We start from the raw sequence: 19,396 nt of genomic DNA, 5'->3' as shown, positions 1-19,396 counted from the left end.
AGGCAGAAGGACTAGTTGAAAGGTGGTGGCAGTGATCCAGGCAATAAACTGAAAGCCTGGACTAAGGTTACAGCAACAGGAGCAGGGAGGGGGGACTAAATTAAGAAAACATATTTAGGAAGCAGAGTTGATAGGTCTTTGTGATTAATTGCACCTAAGGGTGAGAAAGGGGGAGATATCCGTGAAACATTGTTTTCTGACTTGGACAGTGGGTGGGTGGTGGTGATGTTCATTTATCAGGGAATAGAGAGACAGAACTGTGGGGGAAGAGATTTAGTCTGAGGGACCATGGAGAGTCCAGTTGGAACTTCAGATGTGGAGCTCAGGAGAGCACTCTGGGCTAGATGTGAAGAGGGAATCTACCAACTTAAATTTCAAACCTAACTCAACTTGCAAGTCGACAAACTATTGTACATGTAAAATGTTCAAAATGATTAATAAGGCAATATAACACACCCTCACACCATACACAAAAATAAACCAAAAATGGCTTAAAGACTTAAAAATAAGACATGACACCATAACATTCATAGAATAGGACATAGGCAAAACATTCCTTAACATAAATTGTACCAATGCTTTCTTAGGTCAGTCTCCCAAGACAATAGAAATAAAAGCAAAAGTAAACAAATGGGACCTAATCAAACTCCTAAGCTTTTTTTTTTTTTAACTGTTGCATATGCAGCATATGGAAGTTCCCAGCCTAGGGGTCTAATGGGAGCTGCAGCTGAGGCAACACTGGATCTAAGCCACGTCTACAACCTGTGCTGCAGCTGGTGGCAGTGTGGGATCCTTAACCCACTGAGTGAGGCAAGGGATCAACCCACATCCTTACGGAGGCTATGCTGGGTCCTTAACTAGCTGAGCCACAATGGGAACTCCCAAACTTAAAAGCTTTTGCACAGCAAAGGAAGCCATAAACAAAACGAAAAGAAAACCTACAGACTGGGAGGAAATGTTTACAAAGGATGCAACCAATAAAGGCCTAATTTACCAAATATACAGCTCATACAACACAATAACCAAAAAACCCCAAACAACCCAATTAAAAAAAAAATGGCAGATTGGAGTTCCCTGGTGGCTCAGTGGGTTAAGTCTCTGACATTGTCACTGCATTGTGGCACAATTTCGGTCCCTGTCCCCAGAACTTCCATCTGGCAGGGCCAGAAAACAGAAGGGGGGGGGCAGAAGATCTAAACAGACATTTCCCCAAAGAAGATATACAGATAGCCAAAGGTATATGAAAAGATGCTCAACATCACTGATTACTAGAGAAATGCAAATCAAAACTACAGAGAGGTACTACCTCACACCTGTCAGAAGGCCATCATTAACAGGTATACAAATAACAAATGGCTGGAAAGGGTACAGAGAAAAGGGTACCATCCAACACTATTGGTGGGCATGTAAATTGGTGCAGTCGCTATAAAAAAAGATAAAGGTTCCTTAAAAAACTCAAAATAGAGTTGCCATATGATCCAGCAACCCCACGCCTGGGCATAAATCCAGAGAAAAGACTAATTTGAAAAGATACACCCCAATGTTCATAGCAGCACTATTTACAATAGTGAAGACCTAAAAGCAACCTAAATGTCCATCAACAGATGAATGGATAAAGAAGATGTTATATATATATATATATATATATATATATATATATATATATATAGTATACTCAGCCATAAGGAAGAATGAAATATTGCCATTTATAGCAGCACGGATGGCCCTAGAGATTATCATATTAATGAAGGAAGTCAGGAAAAGAAAGACAAGTACCATATTATATAACTTACATATGGAATCTAAAATATGACACAAATGAACTATTTTTTTTCTTTTTTTTAGGTGCAAACCCAAGGCATATGGAAGTTCCCAGGCTAGGGGTCAAATTGGAGCTGCAGCTGCCATCCTATACCACAGCCACAGCAATGTCAGATCCAAGCCACATCGGCAAACTTCACCAGAGCTCATGGCAGTGCCAGATCCTTAACGCACTGAGTGAGGCAAGGGATCAACCCTGCATCCTTATGGATACTAGTTGGGTTCATAACTAGTCACAACAGGAACTCCACAAATGAACTTATTTACAAAACAGAAACAGACTCACAGACACAGAAAACAAATTTACGTTTGCCAAAGGGGAAAGGGATGATGGAAGGATAAATTAGGAGTTGGGGTTAGCAGATACAAACCACTATATATAAAATAGATAAACAACAAGGTCTTACTGTATAGCACAGGGAACTATACTTAATATTCTGTAATATGCCATAATTAAAAAGAATATGAAAAAGAATGTGCATACATAGGTATAACTGAATCACTTTACTGTATACCAGAAACTAACAAAACATTGTAAGTCAAATATGTTTCAATTTAAAAAAACAGTTAAGGTGAGATAGTTTGAACTTTGTGGTAGAAGACATGCAGTTCAATCCCCTAATTTTCCAGATAAATTTTATAAAGCCTTCACTTTCTAGAAAGGGTTGTCTCATCTGTTAAAAATGCTTGCCAGACCAAGTTATTTCACATTGAGAAGCCATAAGAAAAGTTCCTAGCACTATGTCGACTGTTGGATTTTGAAATATCCGCTTTGCAGCATTGTGGAATCCCAAGCCCTTTTGTGTTCATGATTTTAGGAGTCCTTGTGCACATCTCTAGGCAAGTGCTTGGGGAACCTGAAATCTAGCCTGATGGAGATGACAGGGAAAAGGACCTTCCCAAACTCCTCCAGATGCTTCAGCAGTCTAGGAAATTGTTCCACATCTCACCTTAGGATTCAGTTGTAACCTACTCTGCATTTTGAGCTCAGATCCAAACGAACATCCCTAGATTCGAAGGAGTCCTCCCTTCAACGTGAATGATGACTTCCTTGGCAGGGTGGAAGGCAGTCTGCCCTGTTCACCGCAAATGGGGTGTGGCCCTCCCCAAGGCCAGCCGTAAGCTTGGAGTCCCCAAGAGCCCTTGTTTCTAGTACTCTACATTTGAGAGTCATAAGAGTCATTCCTGAAATCTTCTCAGGCTTTTCATACATGCAATAGTGATTTTCTTCTTGAGTTGTAGCCTAAAGCAGATGTGTGCAGTAAGAAAAATGTCATCCAACCTGTCTCTCCCCATCTCACAAGTCAGCTGGAAGCACCTGTCCTACGGGTGCTTCCTTGAAAAGAACCTCCCCCTTTCAGAAAGGTGTGTTCTTTTAATTAAATCTTAAACTCCATGGACCCAACCATTCACTGTGGTAGTGTCTGGGCAATGCTATACTTTACCAAGGACTTTGTTTTTCAGCTTCTTCAGTAACCAGGGATGTAATTAAATGCCATCGTTCTAAATGACACACATTTTCCATCCGGCTGCTTCAAGTTCCTTCTCTGCTAAATAGTTTAGCAATTTTTTCTTTGGCCACCACTTAACTCCCCTGGGAATCTCCTGCCAAGCGAGACCTGTACTTCTGCCATTTTACAAAGTTCCTGTAAATTAGGAAGAACTCCTGCCATCTCAAGTAATGTCATGATGTGGCTTATTCATTTATTTATGAGAGTGTACCATGGCTATTTCTTCTCACTTTAAGTTAGGACTACTGGGGACAAGCACCATCAAGGTGGCCATAGCTTACCAAAATGCCAGTTTTCAAAATTCTTAGATGTTCAACATTCTGGAGTACACACAGAATAAAAGGGAAGGAGACAAACTTTGCCATGATCTTGCAAAGAAGACTACTCTCGAGTAGAGTCAAGACCTCACATTCACTCAAGGACTCAAATTTAGGCAGTGACATTATCTAAAGTGAGACTGTAGAGTCCCAGAAAGTGCGTGTATTGGTAGATCATTTATTAAGTGTAAATAAACACCTAAAATATGCCACAATGTAACCCTGCTTTTGGTGTTGCTTTTTTCTTCAATTAATAGATCGGGAACCATTCCCACCTCTCCAAAGTCAAGGCTCAGGGTCTCACCACTAGGGGAATGGGGTGAAGGGAGGAGTTGGAAAGTGGGGTTTGGGCAGCAGGAATTTCAGGGCCAGCTCCCAGGGCCCGGAGACTTTGGCTCTGCGCTCCCGTGGAGGCTCGTGGCGGGCGCAACTAGAGACAAACGGAGCCCGCACAGCCCGGCCTACAGCCCCGCTCGGCTGCCACCTGGAAAAGGGTATCGGCAGAGGCCAAGGAGGGATGCACAAAGGGTGCGGTCATGACGAAGAGGGGCGGGGCGTCGTTGGGGTGGGCGGAGCCGCAGGCGGTCCGAAGGGAAGGCAGGGGCGGGAACACAGGGGTTAGTCCCGCGCGCGGGGCGAAGTTGGGCCCCACCCCCCACGCCGGACCGCACGCCGGGAGGGCCAGCGGGGGCCCGGGCCGTGCGCTCCAGCTCTGGGCGGGGCCGGCGGCACGGCCTCCAGACCGTGAGCGCCGGCGGCCTCCTAGCGCCGGAAAGCCGGGCCTGCGCGCTCGGGAGACCTGCGGGCTAGCGGCGCGGGCGTGACGGGCGGGGCAACTAGCGGGTCTGCTTTTCGTTTCCTTTTCCTCCTTCTCGCAGTCTCATCCCGGGCACCGGAAGGTGCAGGGGCAGAGCCTCGGACAGACCCACCCTCTCTGCCCCTCTTGTGTCTGGCCGCGAGGGCGCCCATTCCTCTTTGGACCCACCCATTAAATCGGTTTCAGGGTACGCCTGTATGGCTCTCTCTCCCCAAAGTGAAAGTTGGTGTTTAACCGTTTCAAAATTGGTACTTTTTGGAGAAGGAGAAACACTCCCGTGGGGCAGAAATTCCTGGGGAAGAGCTTCAGGAACTCACAGGTCCTCAGGCAAAGAACGCCTCTTTCCTCAGGCCCTTGGTGCGTACAGTTTGACGGGCCTTGGGCCCCTGGGTTTACTCCTCCCAGACTTCTGGATTCCTGCGCAGAGATCAGATTAGAGGCTGTGCCAGATTCATCCACTTTAACTGCTTTGCGTCCTGATTTTTGTGTCTCCCATCTAGATCTTCGACTCTGGGTTGGCTGGAGGCCTCCTGATGCAGTGATGCAGTCTGAATCCAGCCGGTGTGAAGAGGAACCGCCTTCCCTTTTGTGGGGTTTGGATCCAGTGTTTCTAGCCTTTGCCAAACTCTACATTAGGGATATCCTGGACTTGAAAGAGTCCCGCCAGGTGCCAGGTATGTGGCTGGTCGGCCTGGTGACTCTCTGTGCTGCATCTGCATTCCACCGTTTCCCAAAGCTGCAGAAATCTGGGGCTTAGAGGCTTAGGAGAGAGAGCCCATACAGCTGCAGGCTTTGAAGCTGATCTAACCTGGATCCTCAAAGGAGTTCATTTCTAAGCAAGTTCAAAACAGTCTAAATTTTTTTTTTTTTTTTTTTTGAGGCCGCACCTGTGGCATATGGAAGTTTCCAGGCTAAGGGTTGAATCAGAGATACAGCTGTTGGCCTACACCACAGCCACAGTAACACGGGATCTGAGCCAAGTCTGCAACCTACACCACAGCTCAGGACAATGCCGGATCCTTAACCCACTGAGGGAGGCCAGAGATCGAACCTGCATCCCCATGGATCTTAGGTTCGTTAACTGCTGAGCCAAGAAGGGAACTCCTAAATCTTTTTTATTTTTATTTTTTAAATAGATGCTTGGAGGAGTAACCTTTATATGAGGCATGTTTTTACCTGGGTTTGAGGTCTGTCATATTTTAAAAAGCTTGGTTGTTTTTCTGAGGGTCTGCTCATGGTAGAAATATCAGGCCTTGCTCCCTTTCCTAACTGTGGCCACTTTCCTGGTCTGGGGATGTGACTCACTGGTAAAGTTAGGCATCTTCTTTGTAAAATGAGGATTAACCATACCTGATTTTCTTGTGGGGTTTGGTTTTGTTTTGAATAGAAGAGAATCAATATAAACTCCCTGAGAAGAGGAGCCTTGTTCACCTCTGTAATCTGTGGCTTAACAGTGCCTGGCATATGGTGAGTTCTCAAGAAATAGTAACTGGAGCAACACAGTATACATATAAACTCAAATCATTTTTTTTATTAGAGTTATGGTCATACCCCCAAATATAACGAATACAGTTTGGGGTAGGTTTAAATAATTCACATTGCTGTGAATTGCAGTAAACATCTTCATATGTTTACTGTGCTACATGAGAAGTTTGGTGAAACTCTCTTTGCTATTTTGAATGACTAGCAGGCTCTGAGTCAGAAGTAGTTAAGAATCTCAAATATGCACCATTTTAATGAGACCCCATTTTGTGTATTTTCCCGTTGTATGTACAAATGTATTTGCATGACCTTATACTAAAGCCTTTTGTACAGATTTTTCACCACACCTTTATTTTCTAATTATTGTTGGAAATGATCTGGTTTTTTTTCCTTGGAAGGCAGCCATCTTCCCCCGTAGTTGTCTGTTTTCCAGAACAATCTGGTATTCCTTATAGCTCATCTCCTTGGGAAGAAATTAATTCTCACCAAATGCCAGCCTTGCTTAAAGCTCTTCTGTAGGTGCTCAAGGAAATATCAGGGGCGTAATAAGGGCTTAACTCCTCCTGGGGTGATGGCCTTTATAATGTATTAACAACTAATCAAGGAAAACTGCTCGCAGTGATCTTGGTTATGTCACTGGCAGTAATGTTTCAGTTGCAGTTTTTAAAATGAAACTGTTATAGTTCCCTGGTAGTGCAGTTGATTAAAGATCTGGCATTGTCACTGCTGTGGCTCCGGCCACTACTATGGCATGGGTTCACTTCCTGGCCCTGGAATTTCTACATGCTGTGGGTGTGGCCAAAAAAGCCCTCAAATCACAACCAAAAAGGGGTTCCCGTCGTGGCGCAGCAGTTAACGAATCCAACTAGGAACCATGAGGTTGCGGGTTCGATCCCTGCCCTTGCTCAGTGGGTTAAAGATCCGGTGTTGCCGTGAGCTGTGGTGTAGGTTGCAGACGCGGCTCGGATCCCACGTTGCTGTGGCTCTGGCGTAGGCTGGTGGCTACAGCTCCGATTCGACCCCTAGCCTGGGAACCTCCATATGCCAAGGGAGCGGCCCAAGAAATGGCAAAAAGACACAACAAAAAAAAAACAAAAAAACCACAACCAAAAAGAAGCAAAAGCTATGTTAAAGCAGCTGAAAATAAAATGGAAGGAAACCAGAGTTCCTGTCGTGGCACAGTGGTTAATGAATCCGACTAGGAACCATGAGGTTGCGGGTTTGATCCCTGGCCTTGCTCAGTGGGTTAAGGATCCAGCGTTGCCGTGAGCTGTGGTGTAGGTTGCAGACGCAGCTCGGATCTGGTGTTGCTGTGGCTGTGGTGTAGGCCGGTGGCTACAGCTCCAATTAGACCCCTAGCCTGGGAACCTCCATATGCCAAGGGAGCGGCCCAAAGAAATAGCAAAAAGACAAAAAAAAAAAAAAAAAAAAAAGGAAGGAAACCGCTATCAATCCCAGGTTTGTGTGCCCAATACACAGTGAGACCAAACAAACCAAAATGTTGCGAAAGATTTGCTGCAAGGAGAATATGCAGCTTGGGCTCAAAAACCCAAACTCCCTTATGGTTTTCAGGGAAGAGGTTTTGTTTTTCTTTTGGTTTTTGGCCACAACGTATGTGGCAGCTTAGTGGCTTGATGTGGGCTCTCAGTTCCCAGACCAGGGATTGAACCCAGGCTGCGGTGGTGCAAGCACCAAATCCTAACCAGTATACTCCCAGGGAGTTCCTGAAAGAGTTTTTAAAGGGAACATTTAGGGCTAGGGCTGCAGGGTAGGTGACTTTCTTCTGATTGGTTTGTGGTGAAGTAACAGGGTGGTGTTCCAGAAAGCTCAGTGATCAGCCTTGAGATCATCAACAGAGACCAATCTGGGGTTCTCAGCATCTAATTACCATCCTCCACCTGGGTAGGGGGTGGTGGGGGATCTTAGTTCTTGCAGGACGATTCTAAGATGTATATCAGATTTTCCTGTGTATCCTTTGAGGGGGAGTCAGGACTCTGTTTTATTGCTGCACTATTGTTTCTTGACTGCTTTTTCTTTGTTTCTGCATTCCTCACTCCCCTAATTAGTAACTACTTGAATCTGCCCTTTGGAACTCAGAGAAGGTCCAGGAGACTGAAGCCTTTTTCCTACAAACAAGACAGGGGGTGGGGGGGATGACACAGGAGGGCCCCACAGGGCCCTGCTTGGTTTCAAACTGTCATGGTTGAAGAAGACAATAACCATAATTTCACTGGGTGGTCTTCTTTGGACTGTACTGTAGGGCTCTGAGGGGTGGGAAATGCTGCTGGTTTAGGTTTTTATTTTTATGTTGTTTGTTGTTGTTGTGTTTGATTTTGTTGCCATAAAGGAAGAACTTTTATTTTGACCGCATGAAATTTAGAAATGTTTAAATAACAGGGAACATCTTAACAAAGTTAACCAAAAAAGTGATTTTCAAAAAGAAACAAATGTATAATGAAGAATTTGGCTGGCCTTTGTTCGAGGTTCCTGGAAGATGTGGATTTCTGGAATGATAGGAGTGCCTTTGGTTCATGGTGGGCCCCTTGAGCTCCACTGAATTTATGCTAATGAGGTGCTTCATGCTGGACCCCTAGATAGTTTCAGGGTAGGGTAGGGGGGCTGTAAAAGCAACCACGGGAAGAGAGGGTTGGATTTGAGCCAGGTGACATCAGCCCAACCCCATGGGAGAAGAGAAGGGCTGGAGATTGAGTTGTCAGGTGGGCAGCAATTCAGGCATGCTTGCCTATGTAATGAAACCCTAGTTAAAACTCTGGACATTGAGGCTTGAGTGAGCTTTGCTGATGGGTAATCATAGGTGGATGTCGGAAGCTAACACGTCCTGAGGACGTGGAAGCCTTATGGCCAGATTCTCCTAGACATTATCGTTATCCCAAACCTTATGTCCCAGCCTTGTCCTGTGCATCTCTTCATTTGGCTAGTCCTGGTTTGTACTCTTCATTATAAAACTGTTGCCTTAAGTACAGCACCTTCTGAATCCTATGTCTTGGTCTATCAAAGTATCAAGCCTCAGGTTGTTGTGGATGGTGTTTGTAGCCAGTTGATCAGAAGTGTACATGGCCCAAGAACCCTCAAACCTGGGGCTGGTGCCTAAAGTAAGAGTAGCCTTGTGGGAGACTCTGCCTCTGACCTGCTCTTTTCTCGTAGAAGAGACTCTAGTGTTGATGGAAGGAAGGGGTTTTTGCCATTTCTTTTTCCATAGCCTCTTCCTTGTGGAGGTTGTGCTTCTGATGTGTGGAGCTCTCGTTTCTATATCCTTGGGGGTGTTCCTTCTCTATTTCCAAGCCATGTATTTCCTCCTCAGTTTTCCCTGAAAAATTTTATTCAAACCATCTGCTGTTTTCTGCTAAAGTTGTTCTCTATTGTTCTTTCTGTGTTCCTTTTAAGATGTTTTTCTTTGGTGGGTTTTTGTTGTTGTTGTTTTTTCAGCTGCCCTTCAGCACATGGAGCTCCCGGGCCAGGGATCAGATTTAAGCTGCAGCCTCAAACTAAGCCAAAGGTACGGGCATCTCTGGATCCTTAACCCACTGTGCTAGGCCAGGGATTGAACCCATGTCCCACCACTCTCAAGATGCTGTGAATCCCATTGCACCACAGCAGGAGCTACTTCCTTGTTTTGGTTTTTTTGGTTTTTGGTTTTTGGTTTTTTTTTTTTTTTTTTTGCGTCTTTGAGCCACTGTGTCTGTCCTTGAAGACAAGTATGGTCAGTCTATGAGAGGAAAGTTTAGGGGGCTTCGTTTTCTGGTCCTTTTTCAAGAAAGTCTACTGTGTCCTCAAGTGGAGATCTGTTCTTATTTTTTTTTTTTTAATTTTTTTTTTTTTGTCTTTTTGCCATTTCTTGGGCCGCTCCTGCAGCACATGGAGGTTTCCAGGCTAGGGGTCTAATCGGAACTGTAGCTGCCAGCCTACGCCAGAGCCACAGCAACGCAGGATCTGAGCCGCGTCTGTGACCTACACCACAGCTCACGGCAACGCTGGATCCTTAACCCACTGAGCAAGGGCAGGGACCGAACCCGCAACCTCATGGTTCCTAGTCGATTCATTAACCACTGCGCCACGACGGGAACTCCTGTTCTGATTTTTATTAAGTGTTGCTCTGTACAGTTGGTAACGTCAGAGGACTGGCATCCACCACAGGTGACTTGAGGACTTCCTTGGCTTCTGTCATGAGTCCACTCTTCTTGCTGCCTCTTCTGTGTACTTCAGCTGAGGAAGAATACCTTTTGGCTGGCTCTTTCACCTTTTGTAAAGTGTGTCAGCTCTTCATTATTAAAACCACTGTAGCGGCACATGCCAGGGTGTCCCAGGAAGACTCAAAGAGCCCCGGGGCTTGTCTCAAGCTTTCAACATCACCAGCAGAGCACCTCACAGTGGCTTCAGGAGCAGCTGGGAAGACATTTCGGAACAGGCAGCAGGCCCTCCCTGGGTCTACAGGGCTCCTGGGCTCTGCCTCTAGTGGCCGGGGTCCTGGGAGCCACAGCCAACCACACAGAGCCCTGGGTTGCTCTAATGCCTAGCAACCAAAACAGACCCAGGGTTAGGCTCGGGGAGAGAAAAGCCAGTCAGGTTCTAGGAAAGAAATCTCTCTAACTTGGTTCTGCTCAGCATGCAAATGGAATGTCCAGAAAGGGCTGAGTGCAGCCAGAGACCAATCTGGGGCCACCATCAGCCCCACTGGGCCCTATAGCAGCACTGGAGGACCAAAGCAGGATGTGTGGCAGGGTACACTTCAGCAGAGGACACTACCCTGGGGGAGGCTCATTGGCCAGATTGAAATTTTCCTTCTGCTACAGGAAGCCTGAGCCACCTTGCAAAGGTCCTACAGGGTTGCCCTCCTCTGAAGGCACCCTCTCTCCCCCCAACCTTTTTTTAGGGCTACACCTGTGGCATATGGAAGTTCTCAGGCTAGGCGTAAAATTGGAGCTGCAGGTGCAGTCTATACCACAGCCACAGCAACACCAGATCTGAGCCACATCTGCGACCTACACCACAGCTCATGGCAACGCCGGATCCTTAACCCACTGAGTGAGGCCAGGGATCGAACCTACAACCTCATGGTTCCTAGTCAGATTCATTTCTTCTGAGCCACGACGGGAATGCTCTATAGCCCTTTCTGAAAGTAAATAATTCAGCCATCATGGAGACGGGGAAAAAAAAAAAATAGGCTAGAGGATTTTAGTCCAGACTCTTTAGGTGCAAGTAGCAGTAACATAATGCAAGTAGCTTAAGCCCCAAATAGGAAGTTCAGGTAAGGATGTGGGTTGCCACAGAGGGAAGCTCTGCAGAAACTGGGACAGAGCTAGGGCCTCAGGTGGGAATCCAGGACTCACCGCTGCCAGGAGTCCCTCTCTGTTTTGTCCCCAAGTCTAAAAAATGCCTCCGGGTGTTTGTGGGTATGGTTCTTCCTGTCAGCTTTCTCCTCTGGTGGGAACCTGACTGCTGGCATCTTTTGCCTAGGCTTTGAACATAGAATTTTTTTTTTTTTGGTCTTTTTTGTCTTTTCAGGGCCACACCCATGGTATATAGCGGTTCCCAGGCTAAGGGTCTAATCAGAGCTGTAGCCACTGACCTACGCCACAGCCATAGCAATGCCAGATCCGAGCCACGTCTGCAACCTACACCACAGCTCATGGCAACGCCAGGATCCTTAACCCACTGAGTGAGGCCAGGGATCGAACCTGCAACCTCATGGTTCCTAGTTGGATTTGTTTCCGCTGCGCCACAGCAAGAACTCCTAAAAATAGAATTTTAAAAAGAAAAGTTTTTGAGTTGTAATCTGCTGACCCTGAAGGGTAGTGTTTGGTAACCTAATTATCTTCCCTCTCTCTCTCTTTTTTTTTTAAATGCTGCCACTAATTCGTAGAAATGATGACTGGTTTCCTAGAAAAGCCAAAGAAGCCTTTCTCGTGGTTTCTTCTCTCTTTTCTCTTCCAGTCCCTCAAAATTCAGTGCTGTCAGATTTCATAAGACCACAGTTGTTTTCAGGCTCCTAATAAGAGTTCTGTAGGGAGGTACATTTCACTGTCACAAGTGGAAAGAAGACTTTCCAGATCCAGTTGGACAATATTGGTTTTCTCTTTTTTGCACTAATACAAGCTTCCTCTTTTTTTTTTTTTTTTTTTTGCTTTTTAGTGCTGTACCCTTGGCATATGGAGGTTCCCAGGCTAGGGGTGGAATTGGAACTGTAGCTGCTGGCCTATGCCAGAGCTACAGCAACGCCAGATCTGAGCCGAATCTGCAACCTACACCACAATTCATGGCAATGACGGATCCTTAACCCACTGAGCAAGGCCAGGGATCGAACCCACAACCTCATGGTTCCTAGTTGGATTCATTTATGCTGAGCCATGAAGGGAACCCCAATGCAAGCTTCTTTAAAGCAAAACTTCCTACTTTTGACCCTTGAGGAAGAGATATGAATTTCTTGGGGCTTGCCATTTGTCATGGGCTGATCCTTAAGTCTGGAATCTTAGCAAGCAGCATGGCACTAATTTTTTTGACAAGGTTAACATTTACTGAAGCAGAATACATCATCATATATTATATGGTCTTTCCCCTTTTTTTCTTTTAATTTCAGGTGTATTTTTTTACAACGGGCATCCAATAAAACAGGTAGATATCTTGGGAACTGTAATTGGAGTGAGAGAAAGAGATGCTTTCTACAGTTATGGAGGTAAGAACAATTGTGCCTGACATTGATTTTATGTAGAAGAACGTCACTCAGCTGGACATTGAACCTGAAGCAAGCCCAGCCTTTCAGAATAGCTGGGGACTCCCAGAAACCCCATGCACTTGTTCTCTGGAACCGTTTGCAGCCACTGACATGGACTAAGTGTAAAATGAGGACACAGATAGGAAGGATACTGATGAATACAGTCCAGTGACAGCTGTGGGGAGCTAGGAGGCAGAAGAATTAAAGTACAGTCTCAGGTTGATCAGGAATGGACACGTGATACCTAGGGCATATCTATAAATAGCAAAGGATGGTAATGTATGTTTACCTCGATACCTCTAAAAATAAAAAAGCCAGGTTAACATTAAAATAGACTCGAGAAGACAGGGAAGTATGAATAAGTTATATAATATATATATAATAAATTATAAGATTTATATCCAGAATGGTTTAAAAAAGCCTTTGGGATCCCAAAGGGGTAAATATCCATTATCAGAAAGTTTCCCTTCCCTTGTGATGATGAAATTGAATGAAGGGTTTCTATAGTTTGGACACCAGCAAATTGTTAGAAAATGATTTTAGTGTCATGGGTCTTGATTTTTTTTTCATAGAGTTTAATCATTTTTAAAATTTTATTTTGTGGAAATTTTATTTTATCACTGCTATATATAGCACAGTGATTCTGTTATACATATATGTGTGTGTGTCTGTGTATTCATGTTATAAATCTTTTTCATATTCTTTTCCATTATAGTTTATCACAGGATATTTTATATAGTTCCTTGTGTTGTACAGTAGGACCTTGATGCTTATCCATTCTATATAATAGTTCATGTCTGCTAATCCCAAACTCCCAATCCATCCCTTTCCTAACCCCTGTCCACCTTGGTAACCACTGTTCTCTATGTCTGTGAGTCTATTTTGTTTTGTAGACAAGTTCACTTGTGTCATGTTTATAAGTGATAATCATATGATACTTGTCTTTCTCTTTCTGACTTCCCTTAGTATGACAATCTCTAAGTCCGTCCATGTTGCTAAACATGGCATGATTTCATTCTTTTTATGGTTGAGTAGTATTCCATTGGATATATGTGCCACATCTTCTTTATCCATTCATCTGCCGGTGGGCATTTAGGTTGTTTCTGTATGTTGACTGTTGTGAGTTGAGCACCTCTGAACATAGGGCTGCATGTATCTGTTTGAATTATGGTTTTGTCCAAATATATGCCCAGGAGTAGGATTGCTGGATCATGTGGAACTCTATTTTTAGTTTTTTAAGGAGCCTCCATAGTTTTCCATAGTTGCTGTACTAATTTATAAAATAATTATTTTAAGATATTGCCAAGATTCTCTTTAGTTAAAAGGCCAAGCTAGATATTTTGTGGGATGCTTATCTTGAATTCCAAACTGTTGCTGTACTTGACATTGTCATTTTTTGTGATATTGACTTGGATTTGTGTTCTTGTTCCAATTGGGGGAGAAACAGAAGTCAGTTGAACTAGATGACCAAGAACAGTTCACTGACAGTCTGTGCATGATTGATACTTGACAGATACAATGACATGGCATTTCTTTGACATGTATTCATTTTCCTGGGCATAGTTGTCTTGTGCTTATAAAATAACATGTGGGAGATGAGATTTCCCAGGCCTTCTGGTTTTTCTCAGCCTGTATTTTTTTTACACTCTGAGATAGATCATCTTGTCATACATCCCCATAGTGGATCTCTTCTCTGCTTTATTTTACCAAAGACGCTGGCTCTCTTTTTCTCCAGACAATTCAACAAGCATTCACTAAGTTCCTGCAGAGTACCCATCTGTAGCAAGTACATTATCTGTAGTGCATTGTAGTTACTTCCTCTTCATATACCAGTGAAGAAATAATAGTGCACGTCCGTGTGCATAATTTCAGGTTATTCTTTTCCTAATCTTTTGGAAGAGAAAAGACATGGTATTTTCATTTTATATATGAGAAAACCAAGACTTGGTTACTTGCTCAAGGTTCACTGATGAGTCCAATCTATTAAATGACTCCAGTGTACTGTATGAGTTCCATCTAACTTAATTTTTCCTCTCTCCCATGCCCCTTCCCAACCCAAATCAGCTGCATCTGGTTTTTAATTTTCTTACTTTTAGATCAAAATGAAGCTACTTAAGGACATCAGTCCTAGCTGTAGAACCAGGCTGGATATAATGCCTCTGACCTAAAGAGGCTTCCCTTAACCCCTTTTCTAATTATAAAAAGATGAGGTGATAATGGCTGATTCTCCAGTAAACATCTCTCTTAGTGTGGGTGTTGTGAGAGCATGACACATCTGTGGTTTGTGGGGAAATGAAAAGCATCTGAAGGCTGAAGTAATTGAGAGTAGAAACACTTCTGCAACTTTAATACTTGTGGGGCATGTTCAAGGAAGAGCTGCACTTTCCAGCCCTGGCTTGACTCTTGGGCCACCTGCCAGGTGGCCACTTCTGCTGTCCCGGGTCCTGTTCTGCCCGCCTGACTCACCATAGGCCCCAATATGCTGGGGTTGCTCCAGCTCACCCTGATTTGTCCCACGGCTGAAACAAAAGGCCAGTGGCCCCCACCATGCTGCCCAACACTGTAAGGACTCTCGCCACTGCCAGGGCTTTCCACTGGTCAGACCTCAGGGTGCCAGGGGAGGATTGGCCAAGAGAGGTCACAAACCAGGAAGTCGGAGAGTTGGGTGGTGGTGCCCTGAGCACACAGAGCACCTGGCAGCAACTCAAGCTCTGACCTAGAATCCTGGGAGGCTACAGTCAAGACTAGAAGGACCTCATGTTTTCTCAAACAAAGGTTCATGAGCTAATGTTTTTTGACTTTCCATTATAAATCAAGATTTCAAACAGGCGAAAGGAGTAGTGGGCTTAGATGTGTCATTCATTATTTTTTAACTCAAAATATCCTTATTGATTTCTTTTGCTTCTTAAAATGATACTCGTTATAAAATAAAGTTTAAAGCTAGAGAAAGTTTTAATGAAATACGTGAAACCCTAAAAGTCAGACAAAAACAATGTCCATGTTTAGGTGAACATCCTTGCTAATATTTCCAACATGTTCCTCATGTGAAGAAATATCAATATGCCTTATTTCCTCGTTACTAGTCTATATATTTCTTTCTCTTTTTAATCTTTCTAAAATTAGGCTTACAGTCAATGTATGCATTGAATATGGGGTTCTTTGTTCACACTCCAAAAGAAATTGCTATTAGCATTTTAATGTCTTAAAATGATTTCTGTCAAAACATACTGTTTAATATTTTACATCAATTAGATTATATTAGATGTATAGAATTATATGTAGATTTCTGTTTTACAGTGAGATATTGTTTAGTGGCACTGAACATAAATCTTCATTATATCTTTTTATTCTCATATGCCATGCAACTGTAATGTATTTAACCAATTCCATATTTATAAACACATTTAGGTTATTTCCAACTTATAGCACTATAAGTAATATTACAATAAAAATCCTTATACAGCATGTATATATCTGTACATTTGTTCTATTTTTCTCCTTAGGATAAATTATTGGAAATAAATACTAAATAAAGGGGTGTATATACTTCAAAATTTGATCCACATTTCCAAACTTGATCTTTAGAAATTTGGTGTGAATTTACGGTCCAGCTATCAGCATTTGAGGATATCAGTATTTTTAATATTTGTCATTCTAGGGATTAAGAAATTCTTTAAATTTGCTTTTTTTTCCCCTGGTAACTAGTGATTTAGTTTACTGACGTATGTCTGTTGGCATTTTTTACCTTCCATGCTATTCTTTTTCTTTGCCACTTTTTCTCTTGTAGTCTTGGTCTTTTCCTTATTAATTTGTATGAATTCTATATATATTAAGATATATTGCTATAGACTATTAGTTTTTAGTTAGTCAAATATATCAGACTTTTTAAAATGAGTTCTGATTTTCAGGTCTACTTAAAAAAGTCTCCCACCATCAGATGAAAGCCCAGGATTAAAACTATTCACCTGAATTGTCTTCTCATCTTCTTAAGTTTACATATATTTAATAAAGTAAAATCCATCTAGAATTCATTTTAGTATAAGTCTTCTTCTCAGCTTCTGCTTTCAACACAAATTTAAACCAGCAATAAAAAATTTTTGCCATATGGTACTTCTATATTACATGTGTTTTTATAATAGTCTAGCTAGTGATTTTTAAAAAAAAAAAATCATTAAGCCCACTGACCCTATGTTTAACAACCTCTGTCCTGAGATTGTCAGAAATTAGGAGAAAAGAAAATGCCTCACATCCCTGATCAGACATACATCTCCACATTTCTCTGCAGTTATAAATCCAAGTGCAATGGAATTCTTTGATTTTTTTTTTCCTCTAGAAATAAAATAAGCCAGACCAGTATTGTTTGTTCTTTTTTTCCACTTTTTAGGGCTGCACCCAAGGCATATGGAAGTTGCCCAGGCTAGGGTTAAATTGGAGTACAGCTGCCAGCCTACACCACAGCCACAGCAACACCAGATCTGAGCTGTGTCTGAGACCTATACCACAGCTTATGACAACACTGGATCCTTAATGCACTGAGCGAGGCCAGGGATCAAACTCACATCCTCATGGATATTAGTCAGGTTTCCACTGAGCCACAATAGGAACTCCAGACCAGTATTGTTTGTATGGCCAAGGTGTAATTATTTTTAGTATGAAAATAAAAAGTTCACCCTTCTCTAAAGTGCTTGGCTTTCCTTACATCCCCTGAAGTGGCAAGGACTGGGCAGAAGCACTTTCAAAGAGAAGCCCAGGCTCAAAGACTTGGGATACTTTGTCTTTCTAAGTCAGCAAGCCAGCAAAAGAGCACATGGTGACATGTAGCTGTGCTCTGAGTGCCTCTGGCCACAAACCAGGTGATGGTCTCTGGTACCAGGGTAGGAGAGCAAGGCTGATCTTATATGTTAGCAATCATTGAGATCTCTGCACTTCACCTCCTGAGGACACCAATTTTAGGAGAGGTTAGTACCCCTGAGATAGCGTAAGAGAAAAAACTACATTCTGCTGGGCTCCTGTATTACATTGACACGGCAGCCAAACAGTTCCCACTGATGTATAGTGAGAAATTATTTCTAAGGGTGGAAGGGAAGTTTGATGAGGGATTTGCCCAACCATGCTGTTGAAAAATGTCATCTTTCACTTTGGCTGAATGTAGTGGCAACATGCTAATTCACCAGTAATGCCCACATCTGTGTCCCACTCTCTTACACTTCTCTTACAGTGGATGATAGCACTGGAGTTATCAACTGCATCTGCTGGAAAAAGTTGAATAATACCGACTCCTCATCAGGTAATTTTATTTGCCATGCTTCTTTACCTTTCCAGTTAACCAATAGATTTTACTCAAGGTAGCTCAGCAGAACAGCTGTCGTTCCAAATATTCGCATTTATCCACTGATGAGTTACACTGATCAACTTGAAGCACTCTACCCAGAACTTTGACTGCTCTGCAGCTGATATCATAGGGAAGCCAGCTGCTTTTCTTACTACCATTTCTTTGGTGCTCAATTCCTTCTAAGTGTACAGGAATGTGAATAGGTTATTAGAAGTTTTGGCAATTCAGTTTTACCATGCCACAGCAGTGACCCAAGCCGATGCAGTGACAATGCCAGATCCTTAATTCACTGCAACTCGGGGGAGCTCCTATGCATATTTGTTTTGGACCAAGGGTCAACAGACTTTTTCTGTACAGGCTAGACAATAATTGTCTTCTGCTTTGTGGACCGTATGGTCTGCATCTCAACTATTGGATACTGCCATTGTAACACAGAAGCAGCCATAGACTGCACATAAACAAACAGGCATGGTTGTGTTCCAATAAAACTTTATTTACAAAAACAGATTAGGGATGGATTTGGTCCATGGGCTGTGTAGTTTACACACTCCTGTTTTAAACATTGTCTTGGGAGTTCCTGTCGTGGCTCAGCGGAAACAAATCTGACTAGGAACCATGAGGTTGTAGGTTCGATCCCTGGCCTTGCTCAGTGGGTTAAAGGATCCCCAGTTGCTGTGGCTGTGGTATAGGTGGAAGACCCAGCTCGGATCCTGCATTGCTGTGGCTGTGGTATAGACTGGCAGCTGTAACTCCAATTGGACCCCTAGCCTGGGAACCTCCATATGCCACAGGTGGGGCCCTAAAAAGCAAAAACAAACAAAAAAACCCCATTGTGTTAATTTTCAAAATTAACTCTTTTTTTAAAAGAGAAGTGATATCATCAGGAATATTATGTAACTTTTAAAAGCAGTTTTTAGGTAACATGGCTATCAATACTGAAAATGAGATTTTGGAAATATCTCTAAGTAGATGCAAATATAAACAGTCAAAGTCAACAGCCTTAATTGGAAATTGCCTTGAGAATAAAAAGTGAGGGTACAAAAAGAAACAAAACAAAACAGGAGTTTCCGTTGTGGTGCAGTGGAAACGAATCCGACTAGGAACCATGAGGTTGCGGGTTCTGTCCCTGGCCTCGCTCAGTGGGTTAAGGATCTGGCGTTGCTGTGGCTGTGGTGTAGGCCGGCAGCTGTAGCTCTGATTAGACCCCTAGCCTGGGAATCTCTATATGCAACAGGTGTGGTCCTAAAAAGACAAAAAGACAAAAAAAAAAAAAAAAAAAAACACAAAATAAGACAAAAAAGAGTTCCCCTTGTGGTGCAGCAGAAAGGAATCTGACTAGTGTCCATGAAGACTCATGTCTGATCCCTGATCTTGTTCGGTGTGGTT

General features: G+C 43.2%; 1 protein-coding gene across 11 annotated transcripts in view; it reads left to right on the top strand.

Annotated features, from left to right (window-relative positions):
- STN1 (STN1, CST complex subunit) overlaps positions 4,291 to 19,396 on the top strand; it is a 42,914-nt gene continuing 27,808 nt past the window's right edge. For 2 of the 11 annotated variants that reach the window (XM_013983705.2, XM_021072021.1), the window contains exons 1-4: positions 4,292 to 4,823; positions 4,967 to 5,140; positions 12,544 to 12,639; positions 17,897 to 17,965. In XM_013983705.2, coding sequence (XP_013839159.1) covers positions 4,664 to 4,823; positions 4,967 to 5,140; positions 12,544 to 12,639; positions 17,897 to 17,965 — 499 coding nt within the window. In that variant the 5' untranslated portion in view covers positions 4,292 to 4,663. 11 annotated transcript variants of the gene reach the window in all.

This window comes from Sus scrofa, chromosome 14 (genome assembly GCF_000003025.6).
Source record: "Sus scrofa isolate TJ Tabasco breed Duroc chromosome 14, Sscrofa11.1, whole genome shotgun sequence".
NCBI classification, from domain to species: domain Eukaryota; kingdom Metazoa; phylum Chordata; class Mammalia; order Artiodactyla; family Suidae; genus Sus; species Sus scrofa.
The sequence above is the reverse complement of the archived record's forward strand: the minus strand, read 5'-3'. Positions and strand labels throughout refer to the sequence as shown.